Source organism: Periophthalmus magnuspinnatus, chromosome 15 (assembly GCF_009829125.3).
Source record: "Periophthalmus magnuspinnatus isolate fPerMag1 chromosome 15, fPerMag1.2.pri, whole genome shotgun sequence".
In the NCBI taxonomy this organism is placed as follows: Eukaryota; Metazoa; Chordata; class Actinopteri; order Gobiiformes; family Gobiidae; genus Periophthalmus; species Periophthalmus magnuspinnatus.
In genome coordinates, this window is record NC_047140.1 from 8,166,472 (window position 1) to 8,189,991 (window position 23,520).

General features: G+C 42.3%; 1 protein-coding gene across 3 annotated transcripts in view; it reads right to left on the reverse strand.

Moving 5' to 3' along the window:
- LOC117382843 (echinoderm microtubule-associated protein-like 6) overlaps nt 1–23,520 on the reverse strand; it is a 103,206-nt gene that overhangs the window by 42,641 nt on the left and 37,045 nt on the right. For all 3 annotated transcript variants that reach the window (XM_033980082.2, XM_055227505.1, XM_055227506.1), the window contains exons 7-14: nt 21,537–21,610; nt 20,753–20,880; nt 18,711–18,848; nt 14,571–14,712; nt 5,988–6,102; nt 4,734–4,946; nt 3,803–3,970; nt 1,554–1,660 (exon numbers count right to left, since the gene is read on the reverse strand). In XM_033980082.2, coding sequence (XP_033835973.1) covers nt 1,554–1,660; nt 3,803–3,970; nt 4,734–4,946; nt 5,988–6,102; nt 14,571–14,712; nt 18,711–18,848; nt 20,753–20,880; nt 21,537–21,610 — 1,085 coding nt within the window. The remainder of the gene's footprint in view (nt 1–1,553; nt 1,661–3,802; nt 3,971–4,733; nt 4,947–5,987; nt 6,103–14,570; nt 14,713–18,710; nt 18,849–20,752; nt 20,881–21,536; nt 21,611–23,520) is intronic.

Here is a 23,520-nt window from a genome sequence, read left to right on the forward strand (position 1 = left end):
GGAACCAATATAGCCCCCGGTGGCCTATAGGTCACGTGTTTGGCAAGAACCAATTGGGCTGGTCTACAGAAAAAAATCTATACATTTGATCTCAAATCAAATTAAAAACATAATAGGTTTCTGTTAAGTATGTTGTTTCAAGCTTGCATAGTGTGCAACTGATAAAATAAATCAATCAAATAAAGCTCAGTTCAATCCAGTGATTTTCTCCTAATTGACTTGTATTAGTGCTGGACTCAGCACTCCTCTTATCTGACTGCACACATTGTTTGGGGACATTAATCCCACAGTAGTGAGTCTGGACACTTTGAGGCGGTGGCTGGCTGTATTTGGAGATAAGGGAACAGGAGGGATGTTTCGGCGTTACCATAGCAACGCAGAGCTGTTCTGCAGTGGCTGATGGGAAGAACACATGGGGATGATAAAACACAAGGTAGCTGTCAATAAAGCCTTTAAAGGAGCATTTTACTGGAGGTTTTATGATGTCTACACACATACTGAATAGAGCGTTAGGGAGGGAGAGTAATTTTTTAAACTGCCATTTTCAAAAGTCTGCTTGTCTTTTTAATGTATATCACAAAAAATAAATCTGTATTTTCTATTTACTGAAAAGACTACAGTGGCCTTCTGATAGCCCAATGTTCACTAAAGAGAAGCTGAACCAAAATGTAAATAACCAAATTATACCTTTTGCTTTATGTAAGAATCTTTAAAAGTGACTGCATTCTTGTGGGGTGTTTTTGAGCATTGGCAAAATGCAATAAGCAAAATCCCCTCGCTAAGGTAGTTCTGACCAAGACTAGCCCTAGATTTGTAGTTGGATCCCCGGGCTCGGCACTACAGCGCCTATTGCTCCTGACAGGTCGTCCCGGCAGCACTGAAGGATGGGTCAAACTCAGAGGACAAATTTGTTTGATCACCCCGTGACGGGGTATGTTTCCTCCGGGTACTCCGATATCCCGAAAAAGCACAATAGGCTTATCACACAGTTAGGTACTCCTGTCTAAAACCAATCTCAAGATGTATTATGCTACTGCTCCTGACAGTTTGCCCCGGCGGCATTGAAGGATGGGGAGAGGACAAATTCTCTACAATAAAGCATACCATGTCCACTAAAGACTTGTCTTGCTGATCGATTCGACATCTAAAAGGGACTGTGGCAAAGATCTCTCAAAACTATTACCGGTAGGTATCTCCAGGGATGAAGCCAGACATTTTTGTTTGGAGGAGCTATGGAGGTGCTAAGTTCTTCAATGGGGGTACACACTTACCATGTTAATGTAGAGTGTAGTTAGCCCTGTAGCGATTTATAAAACCTAGTATGGTTTTATAAATCACCCCCCCAGATTCAACTTGAGTTTTATGAGTTGAATCTTTCCATATAAATAGCACAAAATACAAAATCAGCTTCAACTAACTCACTCACTCACTATTTTTATAAATCCTTATATACTAAGACACCATTCACCATCCACATCAAAATGTCATATTAAATTGAATGACAGTATAAGGGTTGCATGTGGCACCATTGCTGAGATGAGGTGGTGTTTTACCTGTCGGTCGTAGTTGATCTGCGTTTCCTGCTCAATGTCAGAGTCCAGCTCAGGGACGTCGGACACATCGCTGTCTGACTCCTCGCTGTTAGAATCTCCATGATTGTCTGGGAAACAAATACAGGAAGAAATATCAATTATATAATATAATAATGTGGTCAATACTATTTAATATAACAACATTTAAATATGCACTGTGTAACATGTTTGTCTCTGTGGAGATGTTATTGCTTTCCCCAGACTGTATGGCTTTAAACTTATCTATCACTAAGGACCAGTTACAGGTCAGATCTGTGAGAAGGTTATTTTACCCTGCTTTCAAACACTGCAGAAGTATAGTGTGACATCACCCAAAGTGTTTCTGCTCCAGTCAAATAAAGCTCATCGAGGCTAGCAGGCACAGGGGCAAAATTTGGAGTTCCAACCATTGTCAATCAAACCTGTTGCTAACGCTAGTGGGAGCAACCTCAGGGAAAGAAGGTGCTCGATTTGTCTGTTGTCTGTTAATGTTCATATCTTGATTTATGGACAAAATAGCAAAATAAAATCACCAGGATCATGTAGAGCAGATTAATACATTTCAAGACAAAATGATGAGCCTGACAGCAGCCGTAAAGGAGACAACAGTTTTTCAAAACAAAGCAAGTCGATGAAGCCGGAAGCTCATGCTCTCTTCCTATTTGGAACATGGCAGCGAGCACATTAGCAAGTACCGTACACATGATATTTTGTTTGCATTAAAATGGGTATAATTGAATGCAAGACATATAAGTTTAAAAAGTGCTATACGGCATAGCAATTCAAAGCAATAACATCACCATGGAAACAGGTAGGTGAAGTTACATAGTGTATCTTTAAGTGAAAAAAAGAAACTTGGACAACTCTAAACTTAAGGCGATAGGTGTCCTCCTTTCTATTGTAACTTGCATCATGACATTTAAATCTTGGGACACCCGAAGTGCCCTTCTCTAAATTTATTCCAAACAGTGAAGCACACACTGGGATGGCCTTTACTGCAGACTGAGTAATGGCCATGCAGCCACAGAGAAAGGAGGGAAGAATGAAGGAAGTTGTGTTGTGTCAAGGACCCAGAAAGGTCATAATCATTTAAGCGACCACCCTCAGGACATTAAAATCAGGCAAGCTATTTATTTTACTATGCAAAAAAAAATAACACAAAGGACTGGAAATCAACAAGCTAAATGCTGTAAATCTGAGGAGATGCCTGAGAACGTTTGAGAGAGATGTACTACAAATAAGTGGTTGTGCTGGACCGTCCTTAAATGTGTTATTTATTCAGATTTTTACACCTTAAAAACCACATGTATTATTTATTTATTTATTGTTTTAACTACAGAATGTTAAAGCTGCTCTACGTCTTAAAAACGTGAAAAACATTTTGACATCAGCTGCTAAAAAGGCAATAACAAGACGTTGGCTTCTTCCTGGGCCCCCCACAAACTCAGAGTGGATAAATATTGTAAATGATATATATGTAATGTATATGCAATTCGCCTCAAGAAACCTGGTTTCATTAAATTATGGTCTAATTGGGTTAAATATATTAAGCCTTTACGGCCGGACTTTGTGGAGATCCGGCCCAACTAGCTCATCCTGCTGTAAAAGAGATGGCTCCTCACTCTCGTGTCTGCCTTGACACTTCATTTTTCTTTTTTATTTATTATACGAGTCTAGGTAAAGTGTAGCTACTGTTTTCTCTCTCCCTTTGTACAAAGTTCTGTTTGTGTATAATTTTTGTGGAAAAAAAAAAAAAAGACTGTGGATAGATTTTGTATTTGGTTTAATGGTTTGACCCCTGAATGTATACCACTGTCTGAAAATAAAGAATTACCAAAAAAAAAAACAAAAAAAAAAAACGTGAAAAACAAGTAGTTCAATGGTTCAAAGTTACTCCTCACTTATCTTCTGCATTCAGTGTTCTAATTATTCACCTCATTATTCACTTTTCACAATTCTCTGAAACCAGTGCGGCGTTTTGCCATGATGGTAAAGCTAACAACAACTAGCAACTAATTACCAGTAGATCAAATTTTGCTCAAATACAAAAAATTTGGGTACCGGAATTTTTACGTTGTATTATTGTTGAAGTAAAAAAATAATAATAATAAAGAAAACAATCCTATACGGGACCCATATTAAAGGTAAGATTTACTTCCAAATACAAACAGTGTGTACTAAATAGAGCAGATGTGATTTGGCCTCACATAACAGTACTAGTAGTGTCTCACCTTGTACATTTATGTCGAGTCCTCCGTTCATCACAGACTCTGGGAGGAACCTCCACTGGAAGAGGGCGTGGTCAGCCCCACCTGTGGTCAGCACCCACTGGAGGTCATGTGACCATCGGACATTGGTCACATGGGCGGAGTGACCGTTGTACTTCTTAAACTTGGCTCCTTAAAGATGATACACAATCCATACATTAGAGTCTGTGATTGCTGACACAATAACCTAGACAACAGCAGTGTTTAACTAGTATGTGGGTAAGTAAAAGTACAATTTATTAAGTTATTTTGTGGTGTGGTTGGATAAATGGTATATAATTGATAATGCACTTAAAGAGGGGGATGCATGTTTCAGATTTTTAACAATCTCACCTGGGCCCTGTTTGAACCCTCCTTACAGGTAGCAGTACAGTTGTGTCCAGTGCTCACCACTCAAGCCTACATCACCCATGTTGTCATTAATACTATCATTAATGTGTTTAACTCCTTACTCCTCTTGACGCACTCTCAGTCAAAACCTGCTTATGGTCCAAAAAACACATTTAAAACTCAGGGGACCTGTCCTTTCAGGCTATGGCCCCAAAATGATGGAATGTCCTGGCCCTTCTCGCTGTGTGGCAGATTTTGGATTCTTTTATAAAGCAGCTCAAGACGCTCCTGTTTAGAAAAGATTTTGGTTGGCTGAGTCCTATGACCCTATTTGACTGACTGTTGTGTATTTGGTGTACCTGGTCTCTGTAAAGCACTTTGTGAGTTATATCTGTGAAAAGTGCTGTATAAATAAACTTTCCTTACTTACCTACTCAAGAATAAAAAGAAATATTAGGTTGAGCCTTTGTGGACTTTTTGTTTGGATGTTTGTGAAAATATAATCCATACAGAATACTGACACAGTCCCCATCTGATAGAATGACTAAATCACCATCACACTCACCTTTCCTGTGACATGGAAACCTGTAGAGCTTGACCAGTCCGAGATCATCACCAGAGACCAGCACAGCGGCAGAGTGGTTAGCATCCACAGCGTTCACCTCTGTTGTGTCAGAGTATTTAGGCCAAATCCCACTGACCTCCGGCCCCAGGACCCCACTCCATGAGGCCCAGCGCTGCCCCTTCACCTCCTCCCGGGTCAGAACTGGTTTCCCCACTATGAACACAAAAACATCAAAATGTAGTATTTTCTTTTATATTACCATGTGTATATAACCTCATATGTGTGTAATCCCTCAGTGGTCCAGTAGGTTCCATAGTGGTCCATGGGTGTATACTAGTCTATGTGTCTTATACTAGTTCTGATCCAACTCAAGATCATTCTAAAGATATTCAGGAACGGTTCATTTCTGTCCTTTAAATGTGACTTTTTTAGTATCAATATTTGCTCAAATGAGTATCTAGTTTCGATACTAATTTTAGTATCGATTAGTATATGATTCTTGATACTTTTAACAAACCTATTTAGATTCCACCAGATTAGTTGAGCACATTCTCTGAAATAGCAGCAAGTCCTTGACAGTTTTGTAAAAGTGTGGAACATACAGATTTTAATCATCAGCAGTTGTCTGGTGGAGGTTTGATTGTGAGAAAACATGGAGCAACGTCAGTAACAACTGTTCTGAAGCAGGTTTGTGAATGTGGTTTTACAACCAAACCAATCAGCAGTAGTAAATATACTCATGTTGTATTATGTATAGTTAAAGGTGCAATACCTGTTTTTTACCATCTTAAAAATGTGAAAAACTAGTTCATTTAAAATGGTTTCCAATGGTTTTCCTCACTTACAATAAGCATTCTGCACATACTAATTATTCACCATGATGATAAGTGCGGTTAACTTCAGAGTGTCATGTTAAAGCTAACAACAACTAGCATGCTATCCACGCACTGAAAAAAGCTGCTTTTATTTGTACATTTTTTAAAATCTTGTCTCAAAATTAAAATTTCTTTCAAAAATGTTTGTAGTGTATTTGAAATTACCATTACTATTTGGACAATTTTAGACCATACAAATGCTAAAACAAAAATCTAACCAAATAGTCTGTACTGAAGTGGAAATGTTACTAAATACTTGATAATTGTAGTTATTTGGATACCAGTGTCTTACATTTTATTTGGAAGTATTCAGAACATTTTACTTACCCTACTGGTACATAATACAATGTTTTAGCATGTATATGTCTTGTAGCCTTACATGGCATTCTGTAGAAGAGCCGCTCTCCAGCTCCATCGTTGGTCTGCAGGACTTTTCCATCCAGAGACCAGTCCAGGTGAGTTATGAAGCTGCTGGACTTACTGCACTCTCCCACCTGCACATGACAAAACAACACTCTAAAACATAATTATATTTAAAATTTTACTCAAATTTGACTTAGTTTTGTCAAGTTTTTTTAAACTATTATTATTTTTTTTATTCTGGTTAAGTTTATTATTTTCCCAGTTGGACACAGGTGGTAAATACAACATGCATAGATGCAATCTCAGTTCTGTTATCCAGCAACCATAATGTTAACAGGAGCCAAACATGTCCAAATTACACAATAGTTATGATTAGACAAATAAAAATAGATAACCACAGCTTAATTTTGTTAAATCACTGTTTCATCTGTCAGTTAAATGTGCTCTTTGCATAAATTGTCCTGGTACTTTGGATGGAATTTTCAATGTGGATGACATAGATAGAGTTATTTTGTTTTAGAACTCAGTGCTACTTCCTGTATTTTTGTATTTTTCTCCTCAATTTTTTTTCCATAGTATACTTTGCCCTTTGCCCAGGAAGTTACCTAGAATTTAGACTGGACAGTGTCATGTCGTGTCGTGTGAACAAAGCCAGAACTGATTTCCCTGCATTTTTGACCTGCTCATTTCCTGGATAAATTACCGGGAATATGCATATGTGTGAAAAAAGACACTGTTAGCACTCCTGCTTGGTTGCTCTGGTTACAAACTTGGTTTACTTAGTTATAAGCTTGGTTTCCTTGATAACAATCTTGGTTTCCTTGTTATGCTACATGGTTACATTCTACTCTCATTCAGTTTAAATGATGAAGCAGTGTCTTGTTACATGATGCTGAGCTCATACCATAGTGCCAAAATCACAGCAAGTGCTTCTGATTGGACGCGTTGAGAATTTCGCAGAAAGTTCAGATTTTTTAATGACTATGACGACTGTGGCTCAAACCGCATACCGCATGAACGCTTAAGTTGAGTTGTGTGAAAACTTGAACCACAAAAACGTTGGACTAGCCTAGACACTTTGAGAGCGCAGAGAGTCGAATTAATTGGTTATTTGTGAACAAAGTAGATCTGACAATGTCCTGGGACTGGTGCCTGTGTAAATGGGGAACACTGATGAGCACTCATGAGTGTTCTGCCATTTTGTAGTAAGAAATTTTCTGGGAACTATGTGTGAATGAGGCTTTATAGACAAAGTAATTTTCCTCCAAATAATATAATTTGAAATTACTACAGGCCTAAACTCATTTACTGTTTACTACAGCGCTATCCATTGGAAAACTATAATAAGGAAAAATAATATTAAAAGCAAAGCTTAATGTTTTTACTCATAGAACTCATATTTCCTCATATACTTATACTCATATTTCCTTTATATTTACAGTACAATGTCAGGATTTAATAGGATAGTAAATGTTTTATTTTTTGGTGATAATTTTGAATATTTCTATTTCTCCTTCTTCCTGCTTCTGAAGAGTGCAGACGCAAACCTTGCTTGCTCCGGCTGCTTCCTTCTTTACTTTGTTTTAAATCATTTTACCTCTTCCAGTGCTGGAAGATTTGTTTAGTTATGATTTTCTTTTAAGTAAACCAAGACTTTTAAACCATTTTAAAAATTTTGTACTAAATTTCTGAAGAGTCAGTGACATGTCCGGGGGAAGAAACCAGTGCAAACACTGTCTGAACTATCAACAACAAATGAATGCGCTACAAGCATGGATATTTGTTTTAGAAACTGAAAAAGGACTTCACTGGACACTCCCTGTGACTTCCAGTGGTAAGCAGCCCACAGTTACTTTCAGAGAAGAGGATAAAAAAACTGCTATTTTCAGTTTAAACCTGAGTGAAACGGTGTCTTTTCCAAAACTTTGTAAAGAGAAGAATGTCAAGCCAACACAACAAGTGATAAAAGACCATGCTAATATAGTTGCATCACCCAAAATACAGCTTAAAACAGATTTTTGCCACTGACAGAGACTAATGTTGATGTTAACATACAAACAGAAAATGGATTTTTGTCACAAAACAAGAGCAATGAAGTTGGCAAAAGAGCGGTGGCATTCGAGGAGCTTGATAAAGAGAGTTAAGACATTCATCAGTGGACCTCTTCCTAGCATAGACAGAAGGAAGATGAACAAATTTACCCGACTGTTTCAGCTGAACACATGGCTGTTCAATGAATGTGTAGCCAGAGGACTGCACTACATTGAGAAATTTAATCTATTCTCGAAACATGAGGACCTGTTCAAGGGAAATGGCCCACACCTGAGCAGAGGTAGAGTGCTGACGGATAACCTCCTCCACACTCTGAGGCACTGGCCTGGACAGGGTCCTGGCCCAGTGAGAGAAAAAAGGAATGAGAGAAGTATTCCTGCTGCGCCAACCAGAGACCGAGCCAATGCGTCAGCACCATCTGCAGCACCACAACTACAACCACCACCTCCCCCAGCGAAGGAGTCACCACCAGCAGTACAACCATCTCCCCCAGCAAGGGATTCAGCAACACTATCACCTCCCCCAGAGAACAAGACAGCAGCACCACCACCTTCCCTAGTGAAGGATGCATCTCCAGCGTTACTTCCCCCAGGTCCCACGTCACAACAGAGGTTTTGGTCCCAACAGCGCCCCCATCACCTCCCCTGCCCACAGACCAGCCCTGGGTCCCCTTTGCTACATCTACTCCGTCTAGGGATTCCTCACTCTCCTTTTCCTCCCCACCTTCACCCATGGGCCTTTCCAACCATCTAGAAAGCCTCTTCAGATCAGGAATTAAGATGGGTCCCCTCACACCTAATATAGCGCGATCAAGAGTTCTGGCATCAACTATACTAAACTCTTCCCAGTACCCACCTATCCCCCGTCGTCATTCACCCAAACTCCCCCCTGCTCTGCCTCCTCGGCCCTCACCTGGTCCCTCACCCAAAACTCCCCCCTGCTCTGCCTGGGGGAATCAGAGTTTCAGTTTTATGCAGCTAAAACCTGGAACAGTCTTCCTGAAGATGTGACACAGGCCTCAACTTTGACAATGTTTAAATCCAGGCTCAAAACAGTTCTGTTTAGCTGTGCATATGACTGAAAGGATTTTATTCTGCACTCTTCTGTTTCTTCTGTTTTAATGTTAATTTTATGATGATTATTTCTGATTATTTATGTTTTGATGTGTGTTATTTTAATGTCCTTCTTATTCTGTAAAGCACTTCGAATTACTTTGTGTATGAATTGTGCTATACAAATAAACTTGCCTTGCCTTTCAGACTGCACGTAAAGGTGTTTATATTAAAAAATGACAAACAATATCTATACCATTATGGAAGACATAAAATAAAGATTTTGTCAAAATGTTTTATTAACAAATTAATTAAAAAATTAATAAATTTTTATTAAACATTTTTATAGATTTGTTGAAATGCAAATAACTAAACAAACTAAGTAAATCAATCAAACAATCAATAAATCAATCAATAAATCAATCAATAAATCAATAATAAATCAATAATAAATCAATAAATGTGTAGCATCAACAGACTTAGCGTTTCAAACACTTGCTACTATGTCAAAAAAATCTAGACTTTCTGCTCCGTGCCAGTTGTATGGACTCTGATCAGCGGGAGCTGTACAACATGGACTCTTGAGATGATGGAGCTTATGCCGAAGGCTCGTCCACTGTAGACCTTCTTCTGAAACATTTTGGCATTTTGGCCCACTTTGGTTTTCTGGAAACTGGTTTGTTTGTTGTGGACTTGAACAGCCTGGACCATAACCTCTGTAGCGGGCGTGGAATAAGCCTGCTCCACCTGGAGGCTGTCTCAGTCTCATGAATCAGGGCACCATCTGCCTCCTCAAACAGTTTCTGGATGTCTTCTAGGATTTCAGTGTTGTCCCATGACAATTCCTCCTTCACCTGTTCCATAACTGCTGTGATCATCACATCCTTGTCCTCGTAATGCTCCTGGATATCAGTCTCAGCTTCTTCCTGGAGGATGGTCTCAGTGATCTCTGCCTCCTCCACATTGGCTGGAGTGAGAGGAGCTTCAATCGTGGCGCTTCGGTTGTCTTCTCCTGATTCCTGATTTTCTGGCACCTCAGCTCTGGATTCAGCAGATGTGTGAGGTGGGTCGTGACTGTGTTGAGAAACAGCCTCTCCGTTGTCCTCATGTCCAGTTGTTTTTTCAGGTGAACATACAGTCTTCTCAGCAGAGGATGTGGTCTCTGCTCCCTGATAAAGGTCGTGGCTACAACTGGAGGGTGTAGACTCTGTCACCTGATAAAGTTCCAGGGAGTCATCACTCGTTTCTGGATCTGATGGTTGGATTACAAGAGGGCGGGGCTTAGGATTAGCTGGTTTCCTTGTTGCTAATCTTTTAGCTCTCTCCTCCTGTTCAGACTGTACAACCCTTTCCAGATACTGTCTTTGCAGTGAGAAGTAGTCTGTCTCAGCCACACTCATTAAGTCCTTGGCCGCTTGAGAGTAGCCGTCACCATGAGGCAGATGCTCCATGGTGATGTATGGATGGAGGAGAGCTTCTGCTGGTGTAATCCTCTTGTATGGATCCAGCTCAAACATCTTCTTGAGAAGGTCACAAAAAGCTTCTCTGTCCTTAAACTCTGGACCAGTCTCAAACACTTTGTGGTTTTTAATGATGTCCTCCAGATGGCGTGGAAGAATAAAAGACATGTGAGGGAACTCTCCAGTGGTAAAATAGTACTCCATCAATGTCTTCAGGCTCCACTTTGAGTCCCTCTTGGCGAAGTACTTTTCGCTCAACAGCCCCTCATTCAGCATTTCTTCTGACGGTGTTCCCAGGAAGGAAACTAACCTGGTGACCTGATCAAACTGGGAGCAGCACGTGAACCCTTGGTCTTTCCAATACCAGAAGATGAGGCAGCAGGCCAGACTCCACATGTCCACCGCCTCCGACAGCGGCAGACCCAGGGACACCTCAGGCGAACGGAAGGCCACAGGCTGCAGCTGCATTCCCTGCTTCACTTCAATACGCTCCATGGCCACACCAAAGTCTATGAGCTTGACTTTAAACGGGTGTTTCTCCTGGTCCACCAGCATGATGTTGTCCGATTTGATGTCCGTGTGCATCACTCCGATGGTTTTCAGGCCGAGTAAAGCCACCAGGAGCTGCTTGGTCATAGGGCGGATTTCACTCAGAGAAAACTTGGACTGCTTTTTCATCTGGTCCTCAACACTCCGATCCAGTATCTGGAACGCCATACACTGATGGCCGTCAAATTCAAAATGTTCAATGAATTTGATGAGGTTGAAAGTGTCTGGGTCCAGCTGGCTTATCCGTTGTAACATCTTCAGCTCTTCTATGAAGAAGTAATTTGCATTCTGGTTCTTTTTCATGACTTTCATAGCCACGACTTCTTTAGTCACTCGATTTTTGCACTTGGCCACTTTGCCAAAACACCCCTGTCCGAGGAGCTGGAGCACCTTGTATTTACTGTGGCTTTTGACTTTAGGGTTAGACATGTTGGACTTAATAGTTCACACGGCTAACACAACAGTAATAGTAACACAAGTGAAGCGTGCTTTCTCTGAGAGTATAGTGTGTGCTTTCTCTGAGCGTCTGAGTAGAAATGAGGTAACTTTGAACAGTGCACTTGCTAAACTACCTTCACTCTGTTGATGACATCACATAGCCAGATGGTATCCATGGTAACCCAGGGTTCCAGAATAAGAATCTAGGACTGTTGCCATAGCGATGTAATCAAATAGAGCTTATAACAGGACACTGAAACCCATGACAATTTTTTAAATTACAATTATTATTTTAAAATCCCTGTTGATTACATTGTCATTTTTTTAAAATATTATTTATTTATAACTTTTCTTACTTTTTTTTTTTTTACATACAACATGAAACACACAAACGAACAGTACAGGTTACAGGCTGGTCTAGAAGACATCTATATAAAATATTCCAATCCAGGATCCATAAAAGTGTGTAGTGGTTCAAGTCCAAAGTGGCTGTCCATTTGAGTCTATTTGAGACTTAAGTCCAATTGCTTCCAGTGGCTTCTTCCATCTGTCCATGAAGAGCTGAGAATTTCCATCAATATAATATCCAAGTTTGATCATAGACGAGAGGTCAGACATCAGAGATTTCCACAGGGAAAACAGAGGGAGGATCATCACCCACCCACTTTACCATAATGCTCTTCCTAGCCATCATTAAGAATGATTGAACAATATGCTCATTTTGTGCCAGTGAAGGAGGGATATGTCCCAGTAAACACATCATTGGGTTTCCTGCCACCTGCTGACCTATAGCTTTACTAATATTGGCAGACTTCATTCCAAAATGTTTGGATGTAAGCACATTCCCATAAACAGTGGTACCTCGTGCCCACATGAATTTTACACTTTTGACAATTTGGCGATGTACCCACATTGTACTTACTATAAATATTTGGAGAAATATATACATTATGCAGAATATTGTACTGCAGTTCTTTAAACCTATTACAAATGGAGATTTTAGATGGCAAGGTTAGGATTTTGTCCCATTGCTGTGACTCAATTTCACATTTAAGCAAAATTCCCCAAGATTTTCTTAACCATGCCAATTTATCCAAACTGAGGGAATATATTTCCAAATAAAACTTAGATATAAAATGCTTATGCTCTTTATTATTAATGAGAAATATCTCCAGATGATACCACTCTGGTGTAAGCTTAAGAGATTTAGCCTTTTGCTGTACATAATGCCTTAATTGCAAATATTTATAGAAATCTTTATTTGGTAAAGAATATTGAGATTTCAGGAATTCAAAAGATTTGAATTCTCCCCTTGTAAAGAGATCAAAAAACCTATGAATCCCAGCAATGTGCCATCCTGTAAAACTTGTTCCTATAGTTTGTGGCAATAGGTCCGGATTATTTATCAGTCGATAAAATGTGGAATGGCTGGATACTTTTAAACAGTTTTCTTAGTCTTCCCCACGCCCATAGGGCATTATAGAGTAGATGATTACCTTTAACTGTATCTGTTACACTGTTTAGTTTGCTCCCCAACAAGTTGACAGGTGATGATGGTTTGCACAAAACAACCTCAATATTCAACCAGGGCAGGTCTGCATTTTCATGTATCCAGGCAGAAATAATCCTAGCTTGCATTGAAAGGACATAATATTCTACATTAGGTAGGCCCTGTCCTCCTTGTTCTTTGGGCAACTGAAGTGTCTCTAACTTGAGTTTTGGTTTCCTTCCTGCCCAAATAAAATCCACCATTGCTTTGTTAATTACTTTTATATCTTCAGACTTTAAAATCACAAAGAGCATACTAGTAGGGTACAATATTTTGGGTAGGATAATCATTTTTATAAGATTAATTCGTCCCAGGAATGAGATTGGTAGAGCCTTCCATCTTGTCAGCATCTCACGAAGACCCACAATCATTCCATTAATGTTTTCTTTGTATAAAAGACTCAATGTTGGTGTAATCTTAACTCCCAGGTATATAAAACCTGATGGCTCCCAGCGAAAGGGTTTAACATATTTAGGCTCAACATTTCCTGAATCTGCCAGAGTCATAATAACAGATTTATCAAAGTTCACTTTGTATCCGGATATAAGGCCAAACTCTTCGACACAGCTAATCAGAACTGGTAGAGATTTAGAAGGATCAGTCAATGTCAGAAGGATGTCATCTGCATACAACAGTATTTTATGTTCTTTATCCCCAACTGTGACCCCATGAAGATTTGGATTTTGTCTAATGGCCATAGCCAGAGGTTCAATGGCCAAAGCGAACAGTAATGGCGACAAGGGGCTGCCCTGAGCTGTACCCCTGCCCAGTTCAAAAGGAGGGGACAGCAGGCCATTAGTTAAAACAGAGGCCGCTGGTGCTTTGTATAGTAATTTGATCCAATTCACAAAATTTGGTCCAAAGCCGAATCTTCCCATTATTTCAAAGACATACTCCCATTCAATTCTATCAAACGCCTTTTCGGCATCCATAGAAACTACCGCACCAGGCATTTTATTACAGTTGAGAAAGTGAATAATATTGAACAGGCGCCTCGTATTATAGTAAGAGTTTCGGCCCTTAATGAAACCTGTTTGATCAGCTTCCACTATTGAGCACTATTGTTAAAGTATTCAAAAGGTGAATTCACAAATCCTCCACCTGATCATTTCTATTAGAGACTGGAAACTTGAAGTCGATGTATTTCAACAAAAATCTGAATTCAAACAATATTTATGTTTAGTCAGTTAGATGAAGATTGGGGAGTGATTCTTCCTTCTTATATATACACTGTTTAAGATTACACCTTTTAAATACATTTTTTCCTAGTATTTTATTTTTACACTGCACAAATAGTTGTTTTTGCATGAACTCTTGTGCAGTTACAGCCTTGTGAATGCAACTCAAGTTAGAGTTACATAGATATTTCATAGTTTGAGAGGTTTTGCCACGCCCCCTTTTTGGTTGACCAGTTGATCAGCAAGACATGTCATTGACTACAGCCCTACACCTTTCATAGAATGATGTCCTCACAGTTGACTTTAGCTAAGCAGACTGACCTTCTTGTATCTTTGAGCCACTGCATAGATGTCCACCAGTCCGTCATTGGAGCCCACCGCCAGGTAGGCCCCATCAGGGGAGAACTTCATCTCATGGATCACCTCCTTCCGGTCTTTAATGTGTACCACCTCCGTCATGTCCCTGAGGAGCAAAAACATAAATAAATAAAACACTTCAAATGCCTTTCACAAAGGTTACATCACAGCGGGACTCCAAAATGTATTGCAATCCAATCAAAATTGCAGTTTGAATGAATGCAGATATCACATATATAGAGGTAATTCCAAGACCTAGCATCCATAATGTAAACAAGGGTCTAAATTACTCATTAGTTATGATTAGATTCAGAAGCCCATCATGAATAGAGTAACAACGAGGCCAGTTACGTCGCCCGGACTGGCGTTACCGGGGCCCCACCCTGGAGCCAGGCCTGGGGTGGGTGCTCGGCAGCGAGCGCCTGGTGGCCGGGCCTTTCCCCACGGGGCCCGGTCGGGCCCAGCCCGAAGAAACGACGTGGGGCCGTCCTCCCGTGGACCCACCACCTGCGGGAGGAGCCATGAGGGGCGGGTGTGGAGAGATCCGGGCAGCAGTCGAAGGCGGGGACCTCGACGACCGGATCTCCGGACATGGAGACTAGCTCTGGGGACATGGAATGTCACCTCGCTGGGGGGGAAGGAGCCTGAGCTTGTGCGGGAGGTTGAGCGTTACCGGCTAGATATAGTCGGCCTCACCTCCACGCACAGCTTGGGCTCTGGAATCCAACTTCTTGAGAGGGGTTGGACTCTCCATTTCTCTGGCGTTGCCCGCGGGGAGCGGCGGCGAGCTGGTGTGGGCTTGCTCATTGCCCCACAGCTCAGCCGCTGCGTGTTGGGGTTCACTCCGGTGAACGAGAGGGTCGCGTCCCTGCGCCTTCAGGTCGGGGACAGGTCTCTCACTGTTGTGTCGGCCTACGGGCCAAACAGCAGTGCAGAGTACCCGGCCTTCTTGGAGTCCCTGGGAGGGGTACTAGACAGTGCACCAACCGGGGACTCCGTTGTTCTCCTGGGGGACTTCAACGCCCATGTGGGTAATGACAGTGACACTTGGAGGGGCGTGATTGGGAGGAACGGCCTCCCCGATCTGAACCCGAGCGGTGTTTTGTTATTGGACTTCTGTGCTAGTCACAGCTTGTCCATAACAAACACCATGTTCGAGCACAAGGGTGTCCATCGATGCACGTGGCACCAGGACACTCTAGGTCGGAGGTCGATGATCGACTTTGTTGTCGTGTCATCTGACCTCCGACCGCGTGTCTTGGACACTCGGGTGAAGAGAGGGGCTGAGCTGTCAACTGATCACCACCTGGTGGTGAGTTGGATCCGCTGGCGGAGGAGGAAGCCGGACAGACCTGGCAGGCCCAAGCGCATTGTGAGGGTCTGCTGAGAACGTCTGGCGGAGCCCTCTGTCAGGGGGGTCTTCAACTCCCACCTCCGGGAGAGCTTCTCCCTGATCCCGGGGGAGGTTGGAGACATGGACTCCGAGTGGGCCATGTTCTCCACCTCTATTGTCGATGCGGCTGCTCGTAGCTGTGGTCGTAAGGTCTGTGGTGCTTGTCGCGGCGGCAATCCCCGAACCCGGTGGTGGACACCGGAAGTAAGGGATGCCGTCAAGCTGAAGAAGGAGTCCTATCGAGCCTTGTTGGCTCGTGGGACTCCTGAGGCAGCTGATGAGTACCGGCGGGCCAAGCGTGCCGCGGCTCGGGCAGTCACAGAGGCAAAAACTCGGGGTTGGGAGGAGTTCGGGGAGGCCATGGAGGAGGACTATCGGACGGCCTCAAAGAGATTCTGGCAAACCGTCCGACGCCTCAGGAGGGGGAAGCAGTGCTTCACCAACACTGTTTACAGTGCGGGTGGAGAGCTGCTGACTTCGACTGGGGATGTTGTCGGGCGGTGGAAGGAATACTTTGAGGATCTCCTCAATCCCACTGTCACGTCTTCCGAGGAGGAAGCAGAAACTGGGGACCCAGAGGCGGACTCGTCCATCACCCTGGCTGAAGTCACTGAGGTGGTTGGCAAGCTCCTCGGTGGCAAGGCTCCGGGGGTGGACGAGATCCGTCCTGAGTACCTCAAGTCTCTGGATGTTGTGGGACTGTCTTGGCTGACACGTCTCTGCAACATCGCGTGGCGGTCGGGGACAGTACCTGTGGAATGGCAGACCGGGGTGGTGGTCCCTCTGTATAAGAAGGGGGACCGGAGGGTGTGTTCCAATTACAGGGGAATCACACTCCTCAGCCTTCCCGGTAAGGTCTATTCCAGGGTACTGGAGAGGAGAATCCGACCGATAGTCGAACCTCGGATTCAGGAGGAGCAGTGTGGTTTTCGTCCTGGTCGTGGAACACTGGACCAGCTCTATACTCTAAATCGGGTCCTCGAGGGCTCATGGGAGTTTGCCCAACCAGTCCACATGTGTTTTGTGGATCTGGAGAAGGCATTCGACCGTGTCCCTCGTGGTGCCCTTTGGGGGGTGCTCTGGGAGTATGGGGTCCGGGGCTCTTTGCTAAGGGCTGTCCGGTCCCTGTATGACCGGAGCAGGAGCTGTGTTCGCATTGCCGGCAGTAAGTCAGACCTGTTCCCGGTGCATGTTGGACTCCGCCAGGGCTGCCCTTTGTCACCGGTTCTGTTCATTATATTTATGGACAGAATTTCTAGGCGCAGCCAGGGGCCGGAGGGGGCCTGGTTTGGGAACCACAGGATTTCATCTCTGCTGTTTGCAGATGATGTTGTCCTGATGGCTTCTTCGAGCCAGGACCTGCAGCAGGCACTGGGGCGGTTTGCAGCCGAGTGTGAAGCGGCTGGGATGAGAATCAGCTCCTCCAAATCCGAGGCCATGGTTCTCGACCGGAAAAAGGTGGTTTGCTCTCTCCGGGTGGGTGGTGAGTCTCTGCCCCAAGTGGAGGAGTTCAAGTATCTCGGGGTCTTGTTCACGAGTGAGGGAAGGATGGAGCGGGAGATTGACAGGCGGATCGGTGCAGCGTCTGCAGTGATGCGGTCGCTGTATCGGTCCGTTGTGGTAAAGAAGGAGCTGAGCCGGAAGGCGAAGCTCTCGATTTACCGGTCAATCTACGTTCCTACCCTCACCTATGGTCATGAGCTTTGGGTAATGACCGAAAGGACAAGATCGCGGATACAAGCGGCTGAAATGGGCTTCCTCCGCAGAGTGGCCGGGCGCACCCTTAGGGATAGGGTGAGGAGCTCGGTCACACGGGAGGAGCTCGGAGTAGAGCCGCTGCTCCTACACGTTGAGAGGAACCAGCTGAGGTGGCTCGGGCATCTGCTCAGGATGCCTCCTGGACGCCTCCCTAGGGAGGTGTTCTGGGCATGTCCCACCGGGAGGAGGCCCCGGGGAAGACCCAGGACACGCTGGAGGGACTATGTCTCTCGGCTGGCCTGGGAACGCCTTGGGGTCCCACCGGAGGAGCTGGAGGACGTGTCCGGGGTGAGGGAAGTCTGGGAGTCCCTGCTTAGACTGCTGCCCCCGCGACCCGGCCCCGGATAAGCGGAAGAAAATGGATGGATGGATGGATGGATGGATAGATTCATAAAAATAAACGACAACACCTTTATTCTGTTTGAAAAATGTGTTTCTTGCACATAAATAATCTCTACATTTTAGATGGAATTTTCTGTGTGAATGACATAGGTAGAGGTATATAGAACTTCAAGTATTAACTAAGAGAATTGACAAAGACTGAAATAGGCCTATGAACTGAGAAACTAAAACAAGAATCACATGCATTACAGAACATATTTGTACAGATGGAAACTACAGGATTTGCAACAGGAGATTTAGTTGTTAGTCTGGGAAAGACCCTGAACCCAGTTTCTTTCCATGTATTTGAACAAAACTTGTCTTGCCCGAGTACAGATAAATTATATAATCAGCTCTTGAGATCAAAATAAGTCCGCTGTGCTTTGTCTGCACCGAATTATAAAGTGTTTTATTGTCTGATAATCAAGAAGTTCATCACTGAATAATTAGCATGCTCGGAACACATAAAGTAAGTGAAGAATAACTTTGGACCACTGCAAACTTTTAAAATAAACTAGATCTGTTTTTCACATTTAAAAAGTGACTCTAGTGTTTTGAGATTTAGTACTTACCTGACTCGGAGCACAGTGAAGGAGCCATCCTTCATGCCCAGGGCCAGCTGAGCCCCGTCCATGCTGAAGGCCACACTTCGCACCGCCTCCTCCATGTTACAGCGAGCAATCAGTGCATGGTCCACCAGGCTCCACAGGCTGCAGGGTGAAATAGAACAAAACTCACAGAGGCAGATCAATACCACATTGACAGTATTCCTTTGTCCATAGTCCACAGACAAAGAACATACAAATAAATAAATAAATAAATAAAACCAAGGGCCGCAACTAATGATTATTTGGAAAAATCTGAGCTGCAAAAAAATAAATAGCAGAATGAAACACTTTTACAGTTAATTTGTGCCTATAATGAGTCATAGAAGTTAAAATATTCAACATTTTTCAGCTTGTGTAATCTCTCAGTTGTCCACTTATGATCCATAACAAAAGAAAAATTTAATTCTGTCAACTGGACAAAAAGTTTTTGAGTGAAGACATTTTGCTGCTCATCAAAGTTACTTCTTCAGTTCTGGTCAGATTACTCTTGGACACTACCTTATATCTTCCTCCCTTCAGATAGATATAAGGCATTGTCCACCAGCAATCTGATCAGAACTGAGGAAGCGACTTGGATGAACAGTGAAACATCTTCAGTCTATATAGTCTATATAGTAATTATATGGTTATGGTCCAGGCTGTAAACTGTTCACCAATTCAGAAAGGGTAAGTCAGTAACTGTTTATTATTTTTGACATTTGAATTTAATATTGCCACCGTCAGTGTTATAAATAAGGAAATTTGCATATATTTCGGAGGCTGTATAGTCCAAATAACAATTACAATTAACAAAATACAACTATAATAATTTTTAGAATTGACTAGTCACGTTTAATTGATTAATCACTTCAGCCCTAGTCTGGTCTTAGATGGTAAATGGTAACATTTTTATATAGTGCTTTTCCACTTTCAAGGCACTCAAAGTGCTTTACATCAAGTAACCACTCACCCATTCACACACCAGTGCACACAGACACTGGGGTTAAGTTTGTTGCCCAAGAACACAAAGACCATATTCATTTGTGGGAGCTGGAATTGCACCGACATGTTTACAGTGTTAACTTGTTTGCAATTTAAAAGATCAGTGGAAAAGACTAAGACACCATAGTTGCAAATCCTCTACAAACATGTTAAAATAGCGTTATTTCAATGTTCTGTCAGTGCGTACTTGGATCACTCGATCGCATATCAGAAACAACCCTATGACATGTACACACTGCAGATACACTGTGACTATAAACATAGTATAAACAGTTACAAACCATGGGAGCTATAGTAGTATACAGCTGCCAACCGTTTCAAATCAGATATCGATGTGCAGCGAGTTGACGTGTGACACTAGAGACAGACTTGTCATTTCAAAAGGCACAGACTCCTAATGATAAAATGCAGGTGGCAGATTCAAAGTGAAGAAGAAAGCTGAGAGCCACCAAAGCCCTGCCTGTTGTTTACTCCAGCACCTCAAAGTGTTCAGACATAATTGGCCCCTGTGGATTCTGCTCATCTCACAGGAGATGCAAACGTATGTTGGAGAGACGCAGTATAACATCCGCTATTACAGAACAGCAGGGGCAGTACCAGGTGGGGGTTTTAGGGGGCAGTAGGCTCCCCTAGAATGGTTAATGCACCCCCATAGCTCCCACAAAGATTTTGACCGGACTTTCATAGCACATCCAATCTTGACTAAAAATGTTGTTTAAAATGAGATGAGAATAATTCCATATTAGCTGCTATAAATCACTACAGGCGCTAACTGCATTTAATGTGCTTTAAAACAGAAAAGTAAACATGGTAGGGGGTGGGGGGTATGCTCCATTGTTAAAAGGCTCTATATTAACGCTCTAAGCTCTCTAAACTGTTGTTAAGTGAGCACCCATTGAAGACCTTAGCTCCCTCATCCAAAAATGTCTAGAGCCACTCCTGCAACAGTAGGTGTATCTTATAGAAGTGCAGAGGAGTCCTGTGTTGTATTTTCATAGTAGTGCAGATGAGTCTGAGATACTGACCGCACAGAGCGGTCATCACTGCCTGTCACACACAGAGGTTTCTTGGGGTGAACGTCCAGAGCCCAGAGCTCTCCCTCACTGTGGCCTTGCATCAGGAGCAGAGGCTTGTCCCGGTCTCGCACCATCACCTGTGCACAATAAAGAGGAAATCTTTATTCATTTATGCTTGTTATGTTGTTTATCATCAGCCATAAAATACATGTTTTTGACTCGCCTTAAAACTTTTTATTAATTCATTATTTATTCAAATGACATTTCAACAGATTTCACCCTGCTCCCCAAGAGTGCTTTCATCCTTCACACTATTATACCTACCTAATGTTCTTGTAAATGGTGGTCATGGTCACATTTTTAGATTTTTTGTTTGTTTTTTTGTTGAGAGATTCAAACTGCCAACCTTCAGATCAGTAACAAACACACAAATACTCCAACTGAGTTACTGTCATGTCACTGTACAACCATCTCAACAAAGAAAATGGATCCCAAGAACAAAAAATATCTTAAGACATATAATAGATACTGTATATATAGAGAAATTGAATAAGCAATGTGAGAGTAACAAAATGCTAACTGCTAACCGCTGCTCCACCATGCCGACCAACACTTGATACAGCAAGAACCCTAATTGTGCACTTGAAACCCATCCAGTCCCCATAACACATAACATTCAACAGCTTCCCATGGAAAATTCTACTGTAAAAATTGCATAATGTATCATCTGATGGGGAGTCTCAAAATATACCATTTAGTAACTAAGGATGGGATAATGAGCTGTGGTGTTTACCTCAAAGATCTCACTGTCCTGTGTTCCAGCCAGGATGCGGTCTGCTCTCCAGCACACACTGCGGATCGACAAACCTGGAAGTAAAACAAGCAAAACAAACCCCCAATTAGCAGACAAAACTGACAAAACAACATTGCAAAAATCAATTAAGTGAAAAGAGTGAGAGTTGGTTTAAGTGGAGAGTTGGTTTAAGTGGAGCGAGTAAGAGCCAGTGCCAGGCTCATTAGTGCAGTGATGAGCAGTGTGAGTCAGGTTTTGGGGCAGGGATTCAAACATACCAGCTGCACATTCAGTGGAGTCAACAAGCTTAAGTAAATATTCAACCCCTATACCCTTGTATTTTTTTACTGTGGTCCATTCTCTAGCCTAAATGCACTCTCTCACCTCTCTTTCTGCTAATTAAAGGTCCTATATTACACAAAACTGACTCTTGTGAGTTTTAAGCCATGTTAGAATGTTGATTCCTCCTCAAAAATAACCTGGAGTTGTGTTTTGTTTTATTCACACATGTTTGAGTAACCCGTTAATATTGATCTGTCTACATCTCCAAAGCTCAAAATGTTCTTTTCTTCCTTATGATGTCATGAAGCGGGAGTTTTCAAATTAACAGCTCCTTTTACCTTAAGCTCAGTAGAAATGGGGAATTCCGGGGCTGAAATGATTCAAATGATCCTAGTGAAGCTGTATGAGGCTTAAAAATGCAGTGATGCAGTGAGTGTTTTCTGTTTGAGAGAAGAACCTAAATATACAGGGTTTGTGTGTTAAACATGTGTCAATAATCCTATTCATGGTCCTGTTTAGATGTTTTAATTTCAACAAAAAAGGTGAGAGTGATTAACTGAAAAACTGTTTGCTAATACTAGCAAGCTTACGACTGTAATGTTATTTGAGTGGGACTTGTTTAACAGCACAAATCAGTTCACCTGTTGTAGTTTCAGCTAAGTCAGTTCTTTATTGCAGGTTGTGTTAAACTAAAGCTCAGATTAAATTCTAACTTGAGTAACAGAGCTTCAGACAGAACAGTGCCTTCAGTTATCATCACACCCCTAGAAAATATATTTCCTAAACAGTATAATGTGAAGAATGCAACTGAGATTTAGTGATTTTGGCTGTACTAAAATAGAAAAGAAGCAGGAGACAGCTGTTTTTAGCACAGACACAGACAGTCCTGGGACAGAGCAGAGAGTCCCTGTGAGACCTTCAGCTCATGCCTGTTTAGGTCACTGCTCCAGCTTTTATAACCTCCTGTGGCCTATTATATCCTGTTCTATCACAAGTCAGACTGGGGAGTTTAGAAGAGTTTTAATTGTAAAATTTTGGCAGAGGTGGGTGGTGTCTCTGTTACATTTAGTACTTAAAAGAAAAGAAATTTCTTGGACCACATATGTTTCTCCTACATGAATATTTTATTTGTTTTCTCTTAAGCCTGCCACAGAGGATTTTTCAGTCTCAAATGTTTTTTTAAACTTGTGACAAAAAGCGCACACCACAAACATGAAGAGAATCGGATGAGATTTTAAAGGTCTGAGCACAAAAACTGCAGTGGGATATGGCAGCGCAGAGACCACACACTACAAGCTAAAAGTTGTGAGTGCATTTGGCATCAGCTGTTTCCTGTCTAGAACAAAACACCTAGCTTTGAGACTCTTTGAGTGTCACACTTCTACTTTAGATGCAAGTCTAAAGTAGAAGAGGATTTTGCCTCAAAAAACCCTCACGTCTTCTGAAATATTTCTTAAATCCAGGTCAGTTTGAGAGCTGACTGACAGGTGGATTTAAAGGTGATGTGGAAATTCCTTTGCTGACAGGAGCAGACAAAGCACTGTTATTGGACTTAGTGTGGAGTCTGTGAGTGAGACAGAGGTGAGAATCGGCGGCTGAACTCTGAGAAAGGAGAAAGCTATGGAAAGGAGCTTATGGAAATAGAGTTGAACTGAAATGCCAGAAGAATCTAATATATGAAGCATTGTGAATAAAGTAGGTG